Source organism: Thunnus albacares, chromosome 15 (assembly GCF_914725855.1).
Source record: "Thunnus albacares chromosome 15, fThuAlb1.1, whole genome shotgun sequence".
Lineage (NCBI taxonomy): Eukaryota > Metazoa > Chordata > Actinopteri > Scombriformes > Scombridae > Thunnus > Thunnus albacares.
Window position 1 is genome coordinate 22,303,764 of NC_058120.1, and position 20,026 is coordinate 22,323,789.

General features: G+C 37.4%; 2 protein-coding genes across 4 annotated transcripts; one reads left to right on the forward strand and one right to left on the reverse strand.

The window, feature by feature from the left end:
- Window positions 1-1,883: 1,883 nt before the first annotated feature.
- On the reverse strand, window positions 1,884-14,601 carry slc5a6b (solute carrier family 5 member 6). Of its 3 annotated transcripts, XM_044374311.1 has the most exons (17): window positions 14,213-14,601; window positions 12,702-12,776; window positions 12,063-12,528; window positions 11,912-11,977; window positions 11,334-11,385; window positions 11,176-11,243; window positions 10,609-10,763; window positions 9,103-9,243; window positions 7,457-7,586; window positions 7,010-7,098; window positions 6,085-6,197; window positions 5,908-5,978; window positions 5,743-5,829; window positions 4,196-4,368; window positions 3,997-4,103; window positions 3,774-3,895; window positions 1,884-2,585 (listed from the first exon to the last, which is right to left on the reverse strand). In XM_044374311.1, the coding sequence occupies exons 3-17, from the start codon at window positions 12,408-12,410 to the stop codon at window positions 2,439-2,441; spliced, it is 1,869 nt and encodes a 622-aa protein (XP_044230246.1). In that variant the 5' UTR covers window positions 12,411-12,528; window positions 12,702-12,776; window positions 14,213-14,601; the 3' UTR covers window positions 1,884-2,438. The 3 variants fall into 3 exon arrangements, with proteins under 3 accessions (XP_044230246.1, XP_044230248.1, XP_044230247.1); XM_044374313.1 differs by lacking the exon at window positions 12,702-12,776 and having other exon boundaries at window positions 14,326-14,601; XM_044374312.1 differs by lacking the exon at window positions 12,702-12,776.
- Window positions 14,602-14,713: 112 nt separating this feature from the next.
- On the forward strand, window positions 14,714-19,495 carry cenpo (centromere protein O). Its single transcript, XM_044374360.1, has 6 exons — window positions 14,714-14,881; window positions 15,035-15,189; window positions 16,606-16,756; window positions 16,852-17,123; window positions 17,956-18,118; window positions 19,125-19,495. The coding sequence occupies exons 1-6, from the start codon at window positions 14,860-14,862 to the stop codon at window positions 19,232-19,234; spliced, it is 873 nt and encodes a 290-aa protein (XP_044230295.1). The 5' UTR covers window positions 14,714-14,859; the 3' UTR covers window positions 19,235-19,495.
- The last annotated feature ends 531 nt before the right edge of the window (window positions 19,496-20,026 follow it).

Below are 20,026 nucleotides of genomic sequence, written 5' to 3' on the forward strand. Positions count from 1 at the left end.
GTTTTAGACTAATTTGTGACTAGTCTGTGACTAAAGTAGTCAGTGTGAAGTCATAACCTTGATATGCTGCAACTACAGTGTCTTTTATTGGTTTATTTTAGTTTTTATATTATTAATTCAAAAGGTTTAGACATATATATTTCTGAATGTTTGAAGTATGTCTATAGTTCTTTTGTACACACATGGAGCAGAAGCAAAATACCAGTGCACAGATATGTTAAATAGTATGTATTTCCTGTCTTTTATATGACCAGGTTGTATAGTTTTACAGACTGGATTGAATTATCTATAACCCTAGTTGGACTTTCATAAGCAGAGCACAGTGGAGCTTTGTGAAACAGGACTCTCTTTTTCTGTTCCCATTTGGATAATACAAACACTGAGGATCTCATTTGTTTAATAAAATATAAAATACAATGTCAATACTAATGCTCTGTCAAAGTATATTTATGAGGGACATTTTATTTTAGTCTAGACCCAAACTTTTCATACTGTGTACAGGAACATACTTTTTGATTTATTGATTGGGACCTGCGCTAATGAGAAGACCATAGATGGAGTTTAGACTCAGTGGTCACACAGCTGATTGGTAGATTTTTTAATTTCAATGTATTGTTCTTCATATCATCAGGTAGGGCATTCCACTGAGTTGTGGCTTTCACAGAGAAAGCTGACTGCCCAAATGCAGTGTGATGAAGTGCGACAACATGGTATGGTACAATCTTGTATAGAGGATATTCCGGAGGATCTAATTGAACTTACTGAGTGAGTGTACACAAAGTCACATAGCGGAGGAGGGACCAAACCATTTAAAATCTTATAAACTAGGCACAAGTGTCCAGACACGTTAATACCATAATAATTATAACCTGGAACCTGGAATTATAATTGGAGCAATTGGAGTCAGTCAAGGAGGGTCTAAGGACACTATCAATTTGCATTATGGGAAATGTAGGATTAATTTTTTAGGGGCTTGACCAGTACTAAGGACCAAAAGTCCATGTTGCATCAGATATGAATCCATCCATCCTTTTTAAATCCATCTTAAGTAACTCCCTTAACTTAATGGACGTGTAAGACAAAATTGCTGTAGTGCCCATTTTATATGGCCTTAAAGTTTTTTTTATTTTTATTTTGCCTTCATTTTACCAGGAAAACCTCATTGAGATTAAAAATCTCACATAGACCTCACAAGACCTCACATCAGTCAATAGGAAATAATAAAATCATGAACAAAACTACAGCAAAAGAGGAAATAAAAATACAACCCCAATACTAGAACTGGACTGAGAAACAGCAGCAATTTGAGCCATAAAAACACTGGCAGATAGATGATGATGTACCAAGTTCCTGCAGCAAAGCTTTTAACATGTCAAGAGAAACCAGTGACTATAATTTTAACTAATTTTGTAGATTACAGGGCTTAAAATGGTCAAACTGAATAATATTGGGTTCTGTTACAATTTATCAGCCATGTGTGACTTTGATCTAGCTGTAGGTGTTCTGTAGGAGCAAGAAACCCTGAAGAATTACACACACATGCAAATAAATATCTTTTCAAATATACATATCTTAATGAACTGATCCTTTTAGACGTGTAATTTAGCAAACATTAGTAACGAGGGAAGGTTACATGATTTAATTGAGCGTGAAAGTTAATTCTTGACCTTGGAAACAGTAGTTAGTGGTACAATAGAAACACCAGTCAAGGTCCACTTACTGGCCTTTACTTTTTTTTTGGCTAGCTTTTTAATCCAGCCACTGAAAGACTGTGAGAGGCAGCTGAAAGCTCAGAAAAAGCTTAAGGATCTTCAGGAAAGATTTTTTTTTTCATTATTTTTCAGCTGTACAAAATTAAAATGACAACACAACACTGCAAAAGGTACCTACAAAATCTTTAATCCTTTTTTAGAAAAAAAAAAATTCAGTGTTTCAGCTGAATTATAAACAAAATTCACTCGTACATTCTTAGAAAGCAAGGCACCGTCATCTCAAAGAGCATGACAAAGGACCACTCATACAGCTGCAGTAGTGCTGAACAATAATCAAGTACATAGTTAATACCGGTATAAAACATTTTAAGTTCACTAGACATTCAAGAATTCTCAAATAACAGTATAGTGCAGTATTTTTTTTTTTTGTATACAGAAACATCCTTCATGCAAGGAACCAACTGAATGTAAATCAGTGACCATGCACCTGAAGTTGACCATCAAACATGTGACTTTTTGTAGAGCAGTAACAGACTCAGCTGCACTCAGTCTTTTCTTGAAAAAAGAAACTCATCTAGTGTTGACTGACTGATGTTTAGCTTTGTCCTATATCTGAATTTGAAATTACATTCTTCATCGCAAGGCATAGGCAACAAAAAGTAACAAAAATTTGTATATGTTTTTATTCCAAGTGCAAAATGTGTAACCGTTTCACAGCCTGAGATATCAAACAGCTGTTTCATGCTCCACAAAAAGTGTGTGAGTGTCAGGGAGAAAACTCTCCGTCTCTTCCTGGGATGATCCGTTGTCTAGTGTGAAGGCCAATCCATTGCTTTCTTTGAGTTGCGGAGGTTGTCTTTGTTGTGGTGACAGCTAAAAAAAAAAAAAAAAATTAAAAAAGGTACATTTATAGCAGAACAGAGTAAGTAAATGGTGTTTCAACTGCTCATAGCTATGACTTGAACAGGAAGCATGTGGTAAAATAAACTAGGGAACTGTTGGATGCAAATAAGTGAGAGGATTTTTTGTATGATTGACGTGGAGAAATACAGTGGCATGAGGAACACTGCAGCTACTCTGGATTGCAACACATTTCAAGCTGGGCCTCTTCTACAGGCAGCTTCCATGATGCCGATTCTAAGTTAGGCTGCAAATTCTCTCACTTTTTGGGGTTTTTTTTGCAACCAATGGCTCCCTTCTTTTTGTCTGAGTGTTAAGACAAAGACCTTTAAAATCCTGCAGGTAACAAGTAGTACAAAGTTCTTTCACTCCAGAAAGTATAATGGGCATTTGCGTCAGATCATAAACTGACTGTAGAAGGACCAAATCCTGCACACTGTTGATCACTTGTACTCATTTTATTAACAACAGGCAAGGTATCAATCATACTAATTTTCAAAAACAACTGCGCTCTGAAAGGGAAACAATCAAAAGTCAAAAAAGCTTTTGCACTCTGAAAGTTGTCTTAGTATTTCAGTATATATTCAGAATACTGTAAATTTCTTGAGAATTGGATGAAATTTATTTGTAGTTTATCTTTGAGACCACATTTTGCGTAAATATGTATCTTAAAAGCATCTTTCAGTGTCATTTTTAACCTCCTATTGTGTGTGTTACTTCATTTATCTATTTCTAACCCCTCTCCCCCTTTTCACTCCTTTGTTTAGAAGGTCTTCATGTTCACATGGTGTTGATTTTGCCCGTTGTGTTCAATTGATTTTTGTAAACTAAAGTTTGTAAACTAAAATTTCTGTTGTTGACCTACACAAATTACAAGATTGTGTACAGATTTCGTCAAATTCCAGCTGTATTAATCAAACATGTTTAATAGAACCTGTTAGTAGACGTGAAAATCACTCGTTGTAAAACTGAGGTTGTACTCAGGGTGTAAATTATAGTGTGTCTGTGTGTGTGTGTGTGTGTTCCAAAATAATGAAGAACAGAGCTCAACATGACGAATTGCATCATTAAAATACAATTTAAGTTTTAATTTTATTTTAATTTTACCTGGAATCTTTTAGTCTGAGGGGTAATCAAACGTAATTTAATTATTTTACTTACTGTCTGTCTCAGAGGGGTCACACAGCAGAGCTTCTTTTTGAGGCGTTCGGGTAGAAAAAACAGCAGTTTCCCTAACAAAGGATAGAATGTGCCTGGTGTCACATCCTCTTCTTTCATAGGACCTAAACAGAAACGTAAACATATAGACATTTTAAGATTTTAAGTTAAAATTGATTATAAAGAAAAGTGCTGGGCTGCAGAGAGCACTCGAGAACTCGCCTACCTGTGAGAAAACTGATGATCAGGCCTACTAGGATGACTGTGAAGCAGCTGAACGCACTGTACCACATGTAGGACAATGAGTAAAATCTTTTCAGTCCAGATGGCGAGCTAAAGAAAGAGAAACAGTTAACTTCTGATACAACAATATTAAAAAAAAAAAAATCCTTCTGGTGTTGCGATGCTGCCCGTGTGTCTGATACCTCAGTGTGACATTGCCGAGGACAGTCTGAACGGCCGTAGTCGTGTTGTCCGACAGCAGGGTGGCTCTACAGTCGGGTGGCAGTAGTCTGGTGCTGGCGCTACGAGTAACGATGCTCCCGATGCCGACCCAGAAAGCCACAGCCAGACCTGACCCCAAACCTACCAGTGCGCCCTGTAACAACAAGAAGACAAACTAAATTTACTACAGATACAGATGCGGTGATAGTCAGTTTGAACTGTTTGTGCTTGAAAGCAACATCGGATTCGGATGATACGGCACCCTCACTGTCCAGTCAACAACATGGTGAAAAGATCAATGAAAGGAAGGATCTGTCATATATTTTATACTCTGTGTACGAACTGTTACCCTCTGGTAGATGTTATAGAGCCAGTAAATACAAAACAAACAGTCTCACGCTCTTGTTTGTCTCTACCTCCATAAGACTGCAGAACAAAGAACCTGTGTGATTTTTATTTGATCAATGGCACAGTTGTTTATTTTTAGACTAGGATGTAAACCCAGTGCAATACGGTTTCATGTACGGTACGGTAATATTTAACTTTTTAAAAGTTAATTAATGTACATTGCCTCCTTCGCACATGTTGTTTTCACTTTTTTTATTGTTTTAAGTATTTTACATATGCTCTGCCACTTCAAGGTCAAAGTCAAGGTAAACTGTGAGGTGCAGAAGTACACAAAGCAGTCATAAAAATAAATACCTACCACACACACAAACAATAGTGTATTGTGTATGTATCTGTAGATTATGTACTATATGTATTCTATGCAGCTGTATTCAACACTTGAGCCTAAGTGTTGGGGACAATAAAATGTATCTAATCTTATTTAAATACTATATAACACTGCCAGGTGTTGATGTTATCACAATAACCGAACCATAATCCTGCTACTGTAACGTGTTACACCCTGTCACTCACTCGGTGAACAGAAGAGGAACTGAGGTGGCAGAAATGGCACACAGACGCATCATATTAACGCTGAAACAATGAGTCAATTAATCAAATGGTCAATCGATTAAAATTGAAAAATGCCAAATATTTGGCTGGTTCCAGCTTCTTAAAATTTGAGGATTTGTTGTTTTATAAACAAAGAAAAAAGGAAAATGTGACTGGAATTTTTCACTGTTTTCTGACATTGATTAATCCCCCAAAAAATGACAGATTAATCAGTGATTAAAATAATCACTAGTTGCAGCTCAAGGTTAAATATAATGCTGTCTGACTGATTTGATTGAAAGGGATGGTACGTCATTTTTATGAACTTCGTGCCTTTTGTGTTGAAATAAGGGGTTATTATTTTGCTCTAAAGTAGACCAGCGTTCGTTTAAGGTAACTGAGGTATTTCTGTCCATTTTAATCATCAATTCTTTCCAATTTAATCATGACCATAATATTGTACATCATGATAATTTTAACGACAGTAAGCATAGCAACAATATATCAAAATTTGAATTATGTCACATGTCTAACTACGCGACACATCTCCTTAGTCAACCAATAAGCTTCTTGATGAGGTTCAACTCACGGTGGAATTGGCCCACGGAAAGAACATCCCGAGACAAAACACGCCAAGAATGGGACCACCAACCATCCCGAAGATCTTCAAAGCCACCTGTAGTTCAAACATAATACGAGTCAGCGCATGTTTAGAGAGAAATGTTGGTTATTATTTGATCAGCTGTGAGCTTACTTGAAGAACTGAATCACCCATTAGGTGAGTTAGGTAGGCCATGGCCAGACACAGCAGCCCGTAGGACATAGCTTATTGAGAAGACACAAGTTCAAAGTGTTTTAATTCAATTCTCATTGGCGAAGTTTTCATTATAGTGTCACTCTGTATCATGTGTTGGTGAATTTAAAAGCTAACCTAAAGCTTTGGACAGCAGGGTCGCTCTGGCTTCTGTCATGGCAGGGAACTGCGGTTTGATGAGGTCTTCCATTGTGACTGTGGCCAGAGAGTTAAAGGCAGAGGAGATGGTGCTGCACAGGAAAAAACATGAAGAAACAATCAATGGTAAATAGCTTGTTCACCACTTTAACCCATTATATCTCTTAACAGGAAGCAAACAGACAGATCATTTTTTGAGCAAAAGCCTGCTTACTGTCCTCACTTACAAAAAGAAATGAAAAGTGATGCAACATTTCTATGATCCTGCCTTTAATAAGGGATCCTGCCTTCTCTCCCAAACTGATATCCTACTTGTTTACGCTTTTTTAAAACTTACATACATGCCACACTATCCTGTTTCATACATCAATCTAAGGAGGCTTGACAATCTGAAAAATGCCATATCATTGTGACTTTTAACCTGAAGCCTAATTTGCTATAATGTAGAGCTGCAGCGATTAGTTGATTAATCGATCTATAGAAAATTAATCACCAATTTTTATAATTTTCAGTATTTTTTTAAAGAAAAAAAAAGCCAAAATTCTCTGGTTATGACTTCTCAAATGTGGATATTTTTTTTTAGTCTTCTATGACAGTAAACTAAATATGATTGGATTGTGGACTGTTGGTCGGGACAAAACAAGGTTGCATCTTGGGCTTCAGGAAGCTTTTTCACTATTTTCTGATATTTTATAGACCAAACAACTAAACAATTAATCAACAAAATAATCGACAGATTAATCGATAGTGAAAATAATCGTTAGTTGCAGCCCTACTACAATAATTTGCCATTTTAGTTCACAAAGAGCACCTGTGTCATCATATACCTTTTCTAGTAACGACTATTAATGCTCGATTTAATTTAAAAGCAAATAATAGACTGACACTGAGGAAGGTTTCATACCTGAGAGCTGCACTGAATAAACATGCAACAAAAAGTCCAGGTAGCCCAGGCAGACCTTGCAGCATATCCATCACAAAGTATATGACCATCTGTGGAAAACACACAGTTTCCTTGGAACTTCAGTTTAGTTTGTATAATTATTTAATAACCACAACAACTATAATTATACAAATGTGTATCAGAACCCAGCATGGACAACACATTTACATAATGAGCCTAATATGCCAGAGGGACTAAATATGCAAATACTGATGCTGCTGCAGTGTGACGTGACTGTATGTGCTCTGGAGGGTCAGGAGTCTTTTACCTAACTTGGCATAAACTTAATTTTCATATTTCAAACCAATCCCTTGGGATCAAGGTCACAACTCCTGTTTACCGAAAACATGAAGCAGATCATTCAGGTGATAAAAAGAGGAAAAGCACCACGATGAAACGAAAACTCACCGCATCCCTCGAAGAGGTGCCCAGCTTGTCAGAGTGATCCTCTCCGCAGTAACGTGCGAACATAACCAGTCCCATCACACAGCTTAGTGCTAGAGCCAACTGCAGGGAGGGAAACACCATGTAGCAAGACCTGCAGAAAGGTAGAAGCTTAGTTAAAGTGGTCGTTTCTTAGTTCAGCTTTCTGTTCTAAATGCTCGTTACTTTGGTTTTCAGGCTTTTTGAGACAGATATAGAAATTTGAGAGCTACTGATATACTGCCTGATATTATCTTTGTCATATAAACACATACAAACAAACATCCCCTGAACACAGAAACCAGATATATTACGTGATGGTGACACTAAATAACCTCCAACGTCTTGCTGACATTTTTGTACTGCAGTATCTTGTTCACCATCAAATTTCAGTGGTTGTGCAGCAAACCTCTACTTGACATTAGATATCTGGCAGAGCAAAGGAAACTTGAATGAACCGGATATACTGTTAGTGGTAACAGTATCCTGCTATATAAAAGTCGGTGATACAGAGAGACAGAATGGCCAATTCATTAGGTACACTGTGAGCAAACTCTTATTCACAGTGCAAACATATATGTCACTCATGTGTGCGTGTCTGTGCGTCTGGGAGAGGGATCCCTACTCTGTAGCTCTTCCTGAGGTTTCTTCCATTTTTTTCCCCCATTAAAGGGTTTTTTAGTGAGTTTTCCTTATCAGAATTGAGGGTCTAAAGGACAGAGGATGTTGTATTGCTGTACAGATTGTAAAGCCCCCAAATTTGTGATTTGTGATATTGGGCTATACAAATAAAACTGACTTGACTTAAAGATTTGAAGTCCATTCTTAGGCAATTAACAGTCAAATTGCATATTTCCTTATTTACTTAGGAAGGTTTTAAGAGGTTTTGTGCCAGTAAAATGGGAGAAAAGCAGCACTGCTGAAAATTGTGCATTTAGTCTCATGCAATATGTACTTTAAGATGTTCCTTTTTAGAGACACAGCTGCTGACTTTTAATGGCTCACAGTGGCTCCAGTCCAGTCTGATATCAAAGAAGCAGCCAATAATACTGACTAAAAAATAATATCACAGCCCATTTAATCTGTTCACAGATAAAATCTATGCAAAAGGAGGCTAAAACTTAGATCAAATATCCTACAATAATCTTTTTGTTCAGCTGGCAACATGCACAGCCCTCCTCTTGACGGATGAATACATGCTTGCAGTTCCAAAAGTGTTTTTGCTTAAACCAATATAGTTTAGCTCTATATAGTGCTCTATTACTTTAACAGACATGCATGAAAACAACCTGGCAACAGATCTTAGTTGGTGGCACTTTATGCATATCAGATGAACTGCTGCTGGGCTTGTTTACATCTGTAGTCTCACTAAAAAGACAACTAAATTGCTTTGACATAAAATTTTACACCCCTAACTGTAATTTGCAGCTCTCTTTGACTGTAGATTATACATATTGTGCCTCTTATACAGTCGACACAGTGCAATCAGCCAAAAGTAATGTGTCCAACAGGCTCATTTCTATTCAAACTGTCTTGCACAATTTGTTGTTTCCTCTTCTGTCAGCGTTCATTGTGAAACTCTAATAATCAGACTGGAAACAAAGCACTAAACTTAACTACTGTCTGCATACCTGACAGCATCTTTCTCTGTGCGAGCACTGATATATCTCTGGACCTGAGACTGGTTCACTCCATAAAGGGACAGCATGAGGAAGATCCCGCCAACGCCAAGAGTCCAGAAAGTATGTCTCTCTGTAGGATCTGGGTTTAAACTAAACACAAGAGAGAAAATACAGTGTAAAGACCACACTTTAGTACCTCAGAAAAAACCTTTACTCTAACAGAATTACAGTCACTATTATTTAAGACATAAAATATCTTTTTCTACATTAGTTCAAACAAACAAGTGAGGTGCTCTTAATACAGTGTATATGTATTAGCATTCACTCTATAGTATGTATAATCATTGTAGCAGCCTGACACAATGTAGGTCAACCTCACTTGACTGGTTGAAGTTGTGCAACAGAGTGAAATTAGCGGATGTGGCATCTGAATAAAAACCTGCAGCCAATTGTTTCTACATTCTTGAGGTATTTTTATTATGTCTCTGAATTCAAAATATGTGTGTAAAAGCTGCACATAACTCGCAAACATGTTGTTTAGTAACTGTATTCATGTAATGACACGTTTGTATATAGAATATTGTTTAGGCCTTATGTTTTTATTTGCTCACTTAAAGCTGGCTGCATTTTACCTTTTTCATATATTTAAAGCTGCACTTACCAATATTTTTATATTGAAAATTGATCAAATAACTATTTTTAGTGTAAACGGTGTCTCTTGTTGGGACAAACCAAGATTAAAATTATCACCCGACGCTGCAGTTCCCCTCAGCTCAGGGGAGCATTTTAGCATCTTTCAGCTCATTGTTTTGGTTTTCACGACTTGCATCTTTTTCTTTTTTGGATCACTCTTACCATTTTAAATCAACCCCGTTTCCACGCAGGCAGCATTTTAGCACAAAAAAAAAAAAATCTCACAGTAAACTACCTGCTCGGGACTAAACAGACACACAAAGTTAGTGATTTGACACAGATGAGCCTTTAGCAGCTAAAGAAGCAGATATTTCCCACAGGAGACCAAATCAGAGCTAAAAGGAGAGTGAATATTGGACTCATATTCACCAGGTGTTCATAAACATGACTCTATGTTCAATGATAATGTTGCTTCATGTCTGCTGGATGTGGCCCCAAGTGCCCAAAAATCTACAGTATGGCAACTCAAGAGGGAAGTGTAGTGAGTGTATAGTCCTGCATCAATCCACTGCAAAAAGCAACAATAACTGACAAAAACCCTGTCTTAATGCAGTAGAGAATAATATTTGTTTGTTATGAGTGTTGCAAAGAACTTACAGTATGTGTTTGGGAACTGGAGGCAAATTCGCGCAAAATTAGATTTAATTCTCCAATAAATGGAGCATCATAAAATAAGTGGAGGCTTGTGTAAACCACCTACAGGACTACAATCTATATAAAACCAAAAGAAAATCTGTTTTTCTGTGAATTAGCTTAAAGATTGATTTTTCAGCAGCCGTTCCTGATGCTGGAGGTTGTCCTACAAACAAACTATGGACTCACTCGAGACCAGAGATGCGGTTTCCCTCCCAGGCTTTCCTCCAGACTTCAGACACTCCTCCAGTTTGCTGTATTCCCACCACAATGACAGCCAGCTGCCCTGCAAACATCACAACAGTCTGAAAGACGTCTGTCCAGATGACAGCCTTCAACCCACCCTGTCAGGAACAGACAAGACACACAGGAATGAATCTGATAAATACTAATATGTTCCTCATTAAAACGCTAGATATCAGCTTCAGAACATATTTTTGTTTTACCTTCATATTATTGCATAATATCTCTACAGTGTATTTGTTGTACCATTAATCACTTTGTAAGATTACCGCCTTTCACAGATTAAATATATTTCATTTTTCGCAAAGCAAAGAGTCACTTTATTGGATATTGAACAGTAGTGAGATGAAGTTATTCCTGAGGTCTGTACCAAATACACAACATGAAGAGTTGAGATGAGTGAATGAATCAGGGTGAACCTTTCCTGTGCAGTAATGCTGATGAGTATGTTATGAATATTCAAATGCATCAACATCAACTTAAGCTTTATAAAAACTATTCTCACTTTCTTACCATTGTTGTGTACAGTGTGCACACAAGTCCAGTAGCCAGCACGACTCCCCATAATTCAAATCCAGTAACTGGAAGAGAACACAGATACAGTGTACTACAGATCTTAACTATTTAAAAAAACAGTCATATTGAGTCCAAGTAAAATATGAATTTCCAACCTGCATTCAGTGCAAAGGCAGGAGTATATACACAAACTCCCATATAGACAACCTGTAGCCCAGAAAAGTAAAGACAAATTAGTGATTATCAACTTCAGACTTTAAAGGCAATAAATTGACATCTCTTTATTTTTCAGGCTTTATTTTAGGGACCTGTTGATCCAATCTGCTGGATTAGTATTGGGTCGATAATAACCTTTTTAAAAAGAAATAGTTTGACATTTGAGAAAAATGCTTATTTGCTTTCTTGCTTAGAGTTAGATGAGAAGATTGAGACCACTCTCCAGAATCGATGTGGTATCAATCCTCTCATCTAACTCTTGTAAAGAAAGCAAATAAGCACAAATGCAAAATGTTGAACTGAATTTCTTCTGATCTGCATAAAACACAGTTTCTTCATCAATGTCAAAAATTCATTAAGATGTAACCAAGATGTGAGGTATACAGATTTAAAATTTGGGGAAAAGGGAGCACTGGTATCAGATCAATAACTCTGCAGATGGTTGAGGTATTGGTATTAGGAAAGAAAAAGTTGGATTAGTGCACTCCTAATTTATTGTGTAAAGTGTTGCACATACCGTCTGAAAGATGAAGGTCAGAGTTCCACAGATGCGCACTGCTTTACTGAATCGCAGTTCAAGATACTGTGGAACAACACATCATGAGAAGTGAGGGAAGGAGAAACTTTTAATCTGGATACAACTGAAAAAAAAAGCAGCTTTGACATACCTGGTAAGCGCTGGAGAGCTGCAATCTGTACAACACGGGAATGAAAACATGAGCTGGAATGAGGAGGCCGAGAACGTAAGCACAGCCGATGAACCAGTACTGAGTACCGTGAGTGTAGATCTCTGCTGGTACACCGATGATCGCCACGGCCGACTGGAATGAGGCGATGAGCGACAGAGAAACAGGAAGACAGCGCATACTCCTGTCTGCCAACAAGAACTCCTGAGTGGTGCGCTGACGCCCACCAGACAGAGCATAGTACAGCCCGATGCCCATAGAGGCAGCCAACAAGATGGCAAATATCACATAGTCTACAACCGTGAAGTGCTTCTGGTTGGACGGGTCCATCGTGATTGTCTTTAAGTTCTGACTGAAGTCGGAGAAAGTTCTGATCTTGTCCCGTTGCGCAGTCAGACTGGTGGGAAATGTCTTTGTCCACACCCATCAGTCAGGAGGGTCCAGCAGCCTTGAAGAAAGCACGGCAAATTGAAAACACTGATTAAGAAACTGTGAGAAAGTATGCTTTTGCTGACATGCAAATCACAGACATCCAAAACTGTAGCCAGCTGCTTTTATCACAGCCAAATAACTTTGCCTGACCTGCAAAGAAACAAACCTACACAACCTGATTTGTCCCACCTGAGCTGGTTTTACAGATTTTCTGTTACTTCCCAGATAAAGGTGAAGTCACTGCGGCCTTTGTCATCCCCTGACCTGAAATATTTGCAGCAGAAAAGCTTTGTTACATGAAGAAACCTCCAGTCTTTGGTGTACACAGAAACCGAGGTCACACAACCTCTGTCAACTTTCCCCTGCTTGTGCTGATCCAAAAATACAGACTGCTGGTTTGGAAATGGGAGGTTCCTTAACACTCTGCCATCTGCTGTCTTTGTGTGTGCTGTTACAAAAAGATAAACAGCTGCAATCAATGTCTGTGTGTTTTGAAGGTCAAAGTGTCTAGATTTCAAAAGTTTCCCTTTAATGCTGCAAAACATGGCAGGGAAAGAAAAACTTAATGTTTTTTTGTTTTTATCATGAGAAAAATGTTTTATATCATCACTTTACAAATCAAGGGGACACCAATAATTAGAGCTGAAACAATTAGCTGGCAAAATTTTTTTGAGTCATTTTTCATGTAAAAATGTCAAATACTTGCTGGTTTCAGTATACTGAACATTTTTAAGTTTTGAACTGTTTAGTTTTGAAGCTACTTAAAGATGTCACCTTGACCTCTGGGAAATTGTGATCAGCAGTTATTACTATTACTTCTATTTTTATCATTATATAGGCAAAATAATCAAGGAAAAAGTCCTTAGTTTGTATTCATTTACCATCACTTAAACTCATAAAACTAGGGCAGCAACAAAAGATTATGTTCACTGTTAATTAATCTGACAATTATACTCTCAATCATTTTTTGCTTTTTATATTTAATAAAATAATGAAAAACCTCCATCAAAATTTCCCAGAGCACAAGATGACCTCTTTAAATGTCTTCAAATGTCTGATTAACAGTTGAAAACCCAAAGATATTCAGTTTGCAATGATACAAAGCAGCAGATGCTCATTTTGAAAAAAGCTGGAACTAGAGAATGTTTTCCATTTCTGCATGAAAAATGACTTCAACAATTAATGCAGTATTAAAATATTATATTACATTATTTATCACCTGTATTTTGTGGCACTTATATTTTCTCTTACCTTCTGTTTGTTTTTTTTTTTATTATTGTTATGCACCACAACACCAAGGCAAATTCCTTTGCAACCCTACTTGGTAATAAACTTGTTTGCGATTCCTCTTCTTATCAATTAATCATTTCAGCATAAAGTACATTAAGGTCACAATAAACTAACTGTTAAAGATTACAGGAAGGAAAAAAATCAGGAATATTACATTGACTTTTTATTCACTTGCAGTTACAGTTCATGTAGTTCTAGTTATAAATACCTAATACTGGTGTTCTGATGTCCAATATGAACTGTACAGGAAATTGAAGGTACTGCATCCAGTGACCCTCAAAAGCTCCTTAAACTTTGCTTACCATGAGAGAACATGAGCAGAATATAAACTCGGTCAATATAATAGCACATGTCTGAAAATGCAGTGCAGTAGTGAGGTAAGAACAGGTGAAATAACATTAGAGGCTCACCTTCACACGTCAGGCTGACTGTTATTGGCACCATGCTGGTTACTGACAGACACTCAAGAGCGTCACGTTAGTTTAAAAAAAAAAAGTATTTGTGGCTAGGAACAACATCTTACATCTTGTACAGTCCTTTTCTAGATGATGAACGTGTATGTTTTCATCTCTCCTGCTGTGTTAATAAAGTGTTAAATTAACCTACTACCGGGCTAATCTGTCGCTGTATGCTCCATGTGATCACACGATTTGGGTCGTGTTTAGGTGGTAACCTCACACCTGCGAAATATCTCGCGAGAGTGAGAGTTTTAACTCAAACAATGATCTTTCCCTAACACCAACCAAGTATTTTTGTACCTAAACCTAACCAGACCTTAATCATAGCACTGTCACATCATAAAACATAATTATTCATACAACGCGCACAATTAAGACACAACACCTGGAAATCTCGCGAGAGTTTCGTAAATCTGGGAGCCATCGATCTAGGCATCTGTTTTGAGATTCCTTCCGGGGTTCAAGTAGTGTGGGGCGTTGCAAGAGATGACGCAGGAGCAGCCGCCAAAATCAAACTGTTTTGCTTTGTCTGTTTTGCTTTTAGCGCAAAGAAAGCGACATTGTCAAGAACAAAATAGGTTAAAGTGACTTTGGGAAACATGCAGGGAGCGTCCACGAAAGGTAACTCTCAGCTATCTCAACCGTTAGCTCGTAAAAACATTTGTTTTGATACTAATGCTAGTCGAGGCAGTTTGTTAGCTTCAATGTTTAGCCGTACAGCTCTCATGTTTGTCGTTTGAGAGTTCATAGGAGTATTTTTTTTGTTTTTCGCAGGTGTTTTGAGTCATCTGAGTCTACTGGAGGTTCAGGCAAGGAGCCGTAAAGCGCAACCTCGGCAGCAGCAGAGTCGTGTGAAGGAGCTGAAGGTTAAAGTGGAAGAGCTGATCATGCAGAGAGACCAGCTGAGAGCAGAGATACAGACACACCAGGTGAGATGAGTTAAGGACAGTGGTTCTCAAATCGAGGTCCGGGGACCCCCAGGGGTCCTTGAGGGGAATCCAGGGGGTCCCCAGCAAAAAGGGAAGTCATTTATTTTCATTATAATTCTTTCCATAGGTAATATGATGACAGAATGTATGACTATGTTGATCATGGGTTTCATACACTTTATGTAATAAAACATTTAAAAGCAAAAATCTTATCCCATGGGGGACACTGGGACAAAATCTTATAAAATGGGGGCCCGTGGTCTAGTTTGTGTTAGTTTAAGGGTCCTTGATGTGAAAAAGTTTGAGAACCACTGGTTTAGGATGACAGAAAAGGTTGAGATTACATCATTTGTACTAATAATACTGATGGTGAGTCATAGTAGTAATGGTAGTTTAGATGAGATAAGATATGACACTTTAAAGCGGTGGTTCCCAACCTGGCTGCTGTGACACTTTAATTTCCTGTTGGGATTAGTTCTAACTATCTATCTACAGCTTCATATTAGCTTCAGAGAAACTTTTAAATACATTTTTGCACAAAAGGAGGACTGTGCATCATGACCTACATTGTAAGTGCACTATGAAGGGATCTTCTAATGGCCAGTATGAACAGGAGGAATAATTACGGCAAGAAAAACCTATTTCAATGTTCATTTGGGTTCCTGACTGTTGTTTAGGACAGACATGAAAAATTGCGAACCGGACCAGAATCTATGAATATGCAAATAGGTTTCTCTTGTGTAGAGCTGAAACAATTAATCAATAAGTCAATATGCAGAAAAAAATATTTGCAACTATTTCAATTATCAATTAATCCTTCAAGCAAATATGCCAAACATTTTAGGGTGAATGTGAAAACAGCCATTTAGTGTCTCTGCATACATCATTCTGCATAGTGAAGGTCAAACATCTAAGTGAAGTTACAATAAGAAAAACACATTTTTGAGTGAAGAGGGACTTTAAATTATTTAAAGCATGTATTGATTCAACTTTATAGTAATTTTGGAGGCTGTAGTTTGAGGTGCTGTTTATTTTTATTGTGTTACACTGACAGTCGTTTCTAATATTTTATATCAGTGAGGATAGACTTAAAATAAACATAAACATAAATTAACATGAAGTTAAATCAACACGTCTGAAACTGTCATCACTGCTCCATAGTGATTTATATGGATATTTGGATATAAAATTGCATATACCCCTTTTGCCCATATCACCCACTTCTTCAACAGCAATTAAAAAACATTTAGGTGTATAATACTGTTGCAATTATATGTATTAATGTCAGTGCATCTCAGTGAGCAGCCTAAAAGGTCACCCTGTGTATCACTAACTTTATCTACAATTCTGTTCTTCTTGAGGGTTTTTTTTTTGTTGACTGATTACGTTGGTGCTGTTTTAATCGTCCTGCTACAGAATCTCCAGAAACTGAGGATGTCTATGGACAAACAGTGTGCACATGAAGAAGACGAGGAAATGGATGAAGACTCTGAGGACTCACAGATTTTGCGTCTGATGGCCAGACATACACAACTGAAAGACCTTCTGCATGCTCATCACCTCATTGGTACTGTTACATTATTGTCATTACATTATATTCTGTATCAGTCTGTTTTAACCCGCTCTCCTCACCTCCTCTGTTTCATTCAATGGTGTCACCAGGCGGGTACGACATCATAAAGACTTCTCAAGGTAAAGGAGTGTGCGTGTCTCTGGCGACTGCCTATGAGGGGACTTACTTAGACACGTACAACCTGGAGATTGACCTGAAGCCGACTCTGAGGATCAGTCGCCATAACATCCCCTCGTTCATCCCCCTGAACAGCCTGGCTGAACAGAGCAACATGCAGACAGACATCAAGGGTTTTCTGAACACCCTCAGCCAACATCTCAACGCCTTTGCAAGTCGCAAGCAGCAGCTCAAGCTTGTTAAGGTGCTAAACTTTGCTATTTTTAAGTTGTATAATGTTTCACAATGACTGAGAGATGTTTGTCAGTAGCTGTGCTGTGAAACTACCCTCCAGTATAAAATGATTAGACTCAGGTTTCCTACATGAGCATATACTGTTATATAATATTTTTTGACAATTATCCCTCAAATTTAAATATTAAAAAATTGTGACAAAAATATTGCACAGAGGCAGTACATGTGACTGTAGAACAATTAACTTTATTGTCAAAGCGGAAACTTACAGTAAATACAATAGTACATTTTTAACACCAAACATCATTATAAATTATTGAAATAACTTGAAATGTTTTTATTAGTAATAATTGCATAAAAGAAATGCAACAAATGATTCAACTTGAATTAAGGAAATAAAGGGTCTAATATCTGCAGCATATAAAACATTTATGTACCACAGTTTCTTTTTGCAATTTTGACAACATACTGAAGAATGTCACTACCAAAATACCTGTATACTGATACATTAATCTATCAGAAACGTACAGTAACCCGGTCAAACTGTCAGATCACACATCCTTATTTGTGGTGTGGGACAGTAAAAATCTTCCTGAAATCTTACAGAAAAATGATGCTTGCATAGTTTTTTTTGCACAATTTGCAGATTTTTAAAGACAGACATGCAGTTTTTCTTAAAATACTATTCAATGGTTTCTAAGCCTAGATACACTTGACTGTTTTAATAGTTTGATAATCTCTTATAGAGAGTAGAACTGTAATCTTACTAGTTTGAGGATAGCATGCATGTAGTTTGTTTTGGGAGATTAACTCACTTATCTTGTCCTCCTGCTTGTTTACAGGAGCTGTTCCATAAGTCTGTTGAGGTGCTGGAGAGTAATGTTTTATGTTCAATACTGGTGTTGATGTTCACCGTGCCAAGAGAAAACACTGCAGTACTCTGCAAGCTGGAGTACACGGATCACACAAGATGCCTTCCCACACAAGTCAACTTTGAATGTGAAGGTAGGTTTGTTATACTGTCTGTGTCTGTACCAATATAATCCATAAAACAAAACGGTGTCTTCTCACACCAACGCTGTAAACTGTGGACACAATCATGAAGAGTTGAACAAAATAATGTTTTCCACACATAATTCTTATCTGCTTCATATAAAGTCTTTGTCTCAGTAGTTTCACAACATATACAGAATTACTTTCTGCTGTTTTTCTTCTTTAAATGTCACTATAAAGCATAATCAATTAATCTGTCAAACAAAAATATACAAAAAATCACTGGCTTCATTAATAGTGACTATTAATAAAGGCATTGAGGGGCTGCTGCTGTGAGATTTGTAGTGACTCGTGCTTCCAATAAATGTCCAGGTTGCAGATGATCAAAGTTCAGATTTATTATAAAAGTCTTTACAGCTCACCAATGCTGTTCCAGGATTGTCCACAAATGTATAAACACAAAATAATTAGGCAAAATAAAGGCTGGGACACAGTCAAAAACTGTATCTCTCTCACACAGATCAGCAACACCTGCAGCTGAATTCCTGAGTTAAGCTCTTAATTACCCAAAAGAAAGAAGCGCCACCTGGTGGTTGGAGGTGTAAAAACAATTAACACAAATATATACAGTACACAGCTGCAACTGCAATGATTATTTTCATTTTTTCATTGTTTTCTCGATTAATCAATTAGTTGTTTGGTCCATAAAAATGTGAGAAAATGGTGAAAAATGTTTATCACTGTTGCCCAAGATGCAATGTAAAATGTCTTGTTTTGTCCCAACCAACAGTACACAACTCAGAGATATTCAGTTTGCTGTCATAGAGAACTGAAGAAACCAGAAAATATTCACATATTAGAGGCTGGAGCAAAAGAATTTGGAGATTTTCTTCTCAAAAAATGACTCAAAAGGATTAATCGATTATCAAAATAGTTGGTGATTAATTTAGTAGTTGGCAACTAATCGATTAATGATTATGCTCTCACATTTCCCTGTAATATTTACTGTTTCTTGCAGACGAGAAGCTTCCAGAGTCTCCTCAGTGGAAGGAAAACTGCAGCTTACTCATGGAGACTCCTGTGCACCAAGCTTTGATAACCATGAAGAAGATGGGGAATATTGCTTAATTTATTCAGAAACGAGGCGTTGGATGTGTATAAAACTGAGTACTGTTTGTGTATTCTAATGAAAAATAATGTATATACTTAATTTGTGTTGTTTATGATGAAACACTATCAGTTAAATGCTTTCTTTTTAGTTGAGGTATTGGAATTGTAAGTACAGATTAAAACGTTTTTCCAGACTTCCTCTATGGAGGTTGCACAATTAATTCCATTTGAATTTTGTCCTTGAGATTTTCAATAAATGCTGTGACCTTCGTTTGTAAAGCTTCCCTCTGAAACTTTCTCAGCCTCTCTACTTCCTCTCGGGCTTTCTGCTGTTGCCTGGCCAGCTCTTTTTCTGATATTGAGTCAATAGTTGCGATATTTTTCATCTTCATGAGAGACAGGTTGCTCTGGATGTTTCCTCTGTGTCTCACTGACCTTGTGGTCTTGACTGACGGTGGTGGTGCCGATATCGACCGACTCTGCTCTTCCAGTTCAGATTCGTGGTCGTGAGACTGGATCAATCTCCTGCCATCAGATGTGTAAACGCCCCTGAAGTGTGTCTCAGCATTCTTGTGTCTGCCTATTTCTTTCATAGCGATGTTAATCGTAGCTTTAGGCTCACAAACTTTTACTATTGCCACTCTTCTCTGTTCTTTTATCACCAAGTCTCTTCTTTGTTGAAGCATTTTGCGAGTGTACCTGTACTGTTTGTCAAGCAGGTCTAGTTTATGCTGGAGATCTCTGTCTTCCTTTTGGTTCAACACTCTCAGCTCTCTCTGCAGTACAGGTCTACTGTAGACTTGATCCATT

Excerpts from the sequence above, each read along its gene's own strand:
- slc5a6b (XM_044374313.1), bottom strand. The coding sequence starts at position 12,410 with ATGGACCCGTCCAACCAGAAGCACTTCACGGTTGTAGACTATGTGATA. Across the intron at positions 11,244-11,333 it reads TGCCTTTGCACTGAATGCAG|TTACTGGATTTGAATTATGG; the intron begins GTTGGAAATTCA and ends GTTCTCTTCCAG. Across the intron at positions 4,369-5,742 it reads TTCCGTGGGCCAATTCCACC|GGCGCACTGGTAGGTTTGGG; the intron begins GTGAGTTGAACC and ends TTGTTGTTACAG.
- cenpo (XM_044374360.1), top strand. The coding sequence starts at position 14,860 with ATGCAGGGAGCGTCCACGAAAG. Across the intron at positions 16,757-16,851 it reads GCATGCTCATCACCTCATTG|GCGGGTACGACATCATAAAG; the intron begins GTACTGTTACAT and ends TGGTGTCACCAG. Across the intron at positions 17,124-17,955 it reads AGCAGCTCAAGCTTGTTAAG|GAGCTGTTCCATAAGTCTGT; the intron begins GTGCTAAACTTT and ends GCTTGTTTACAG.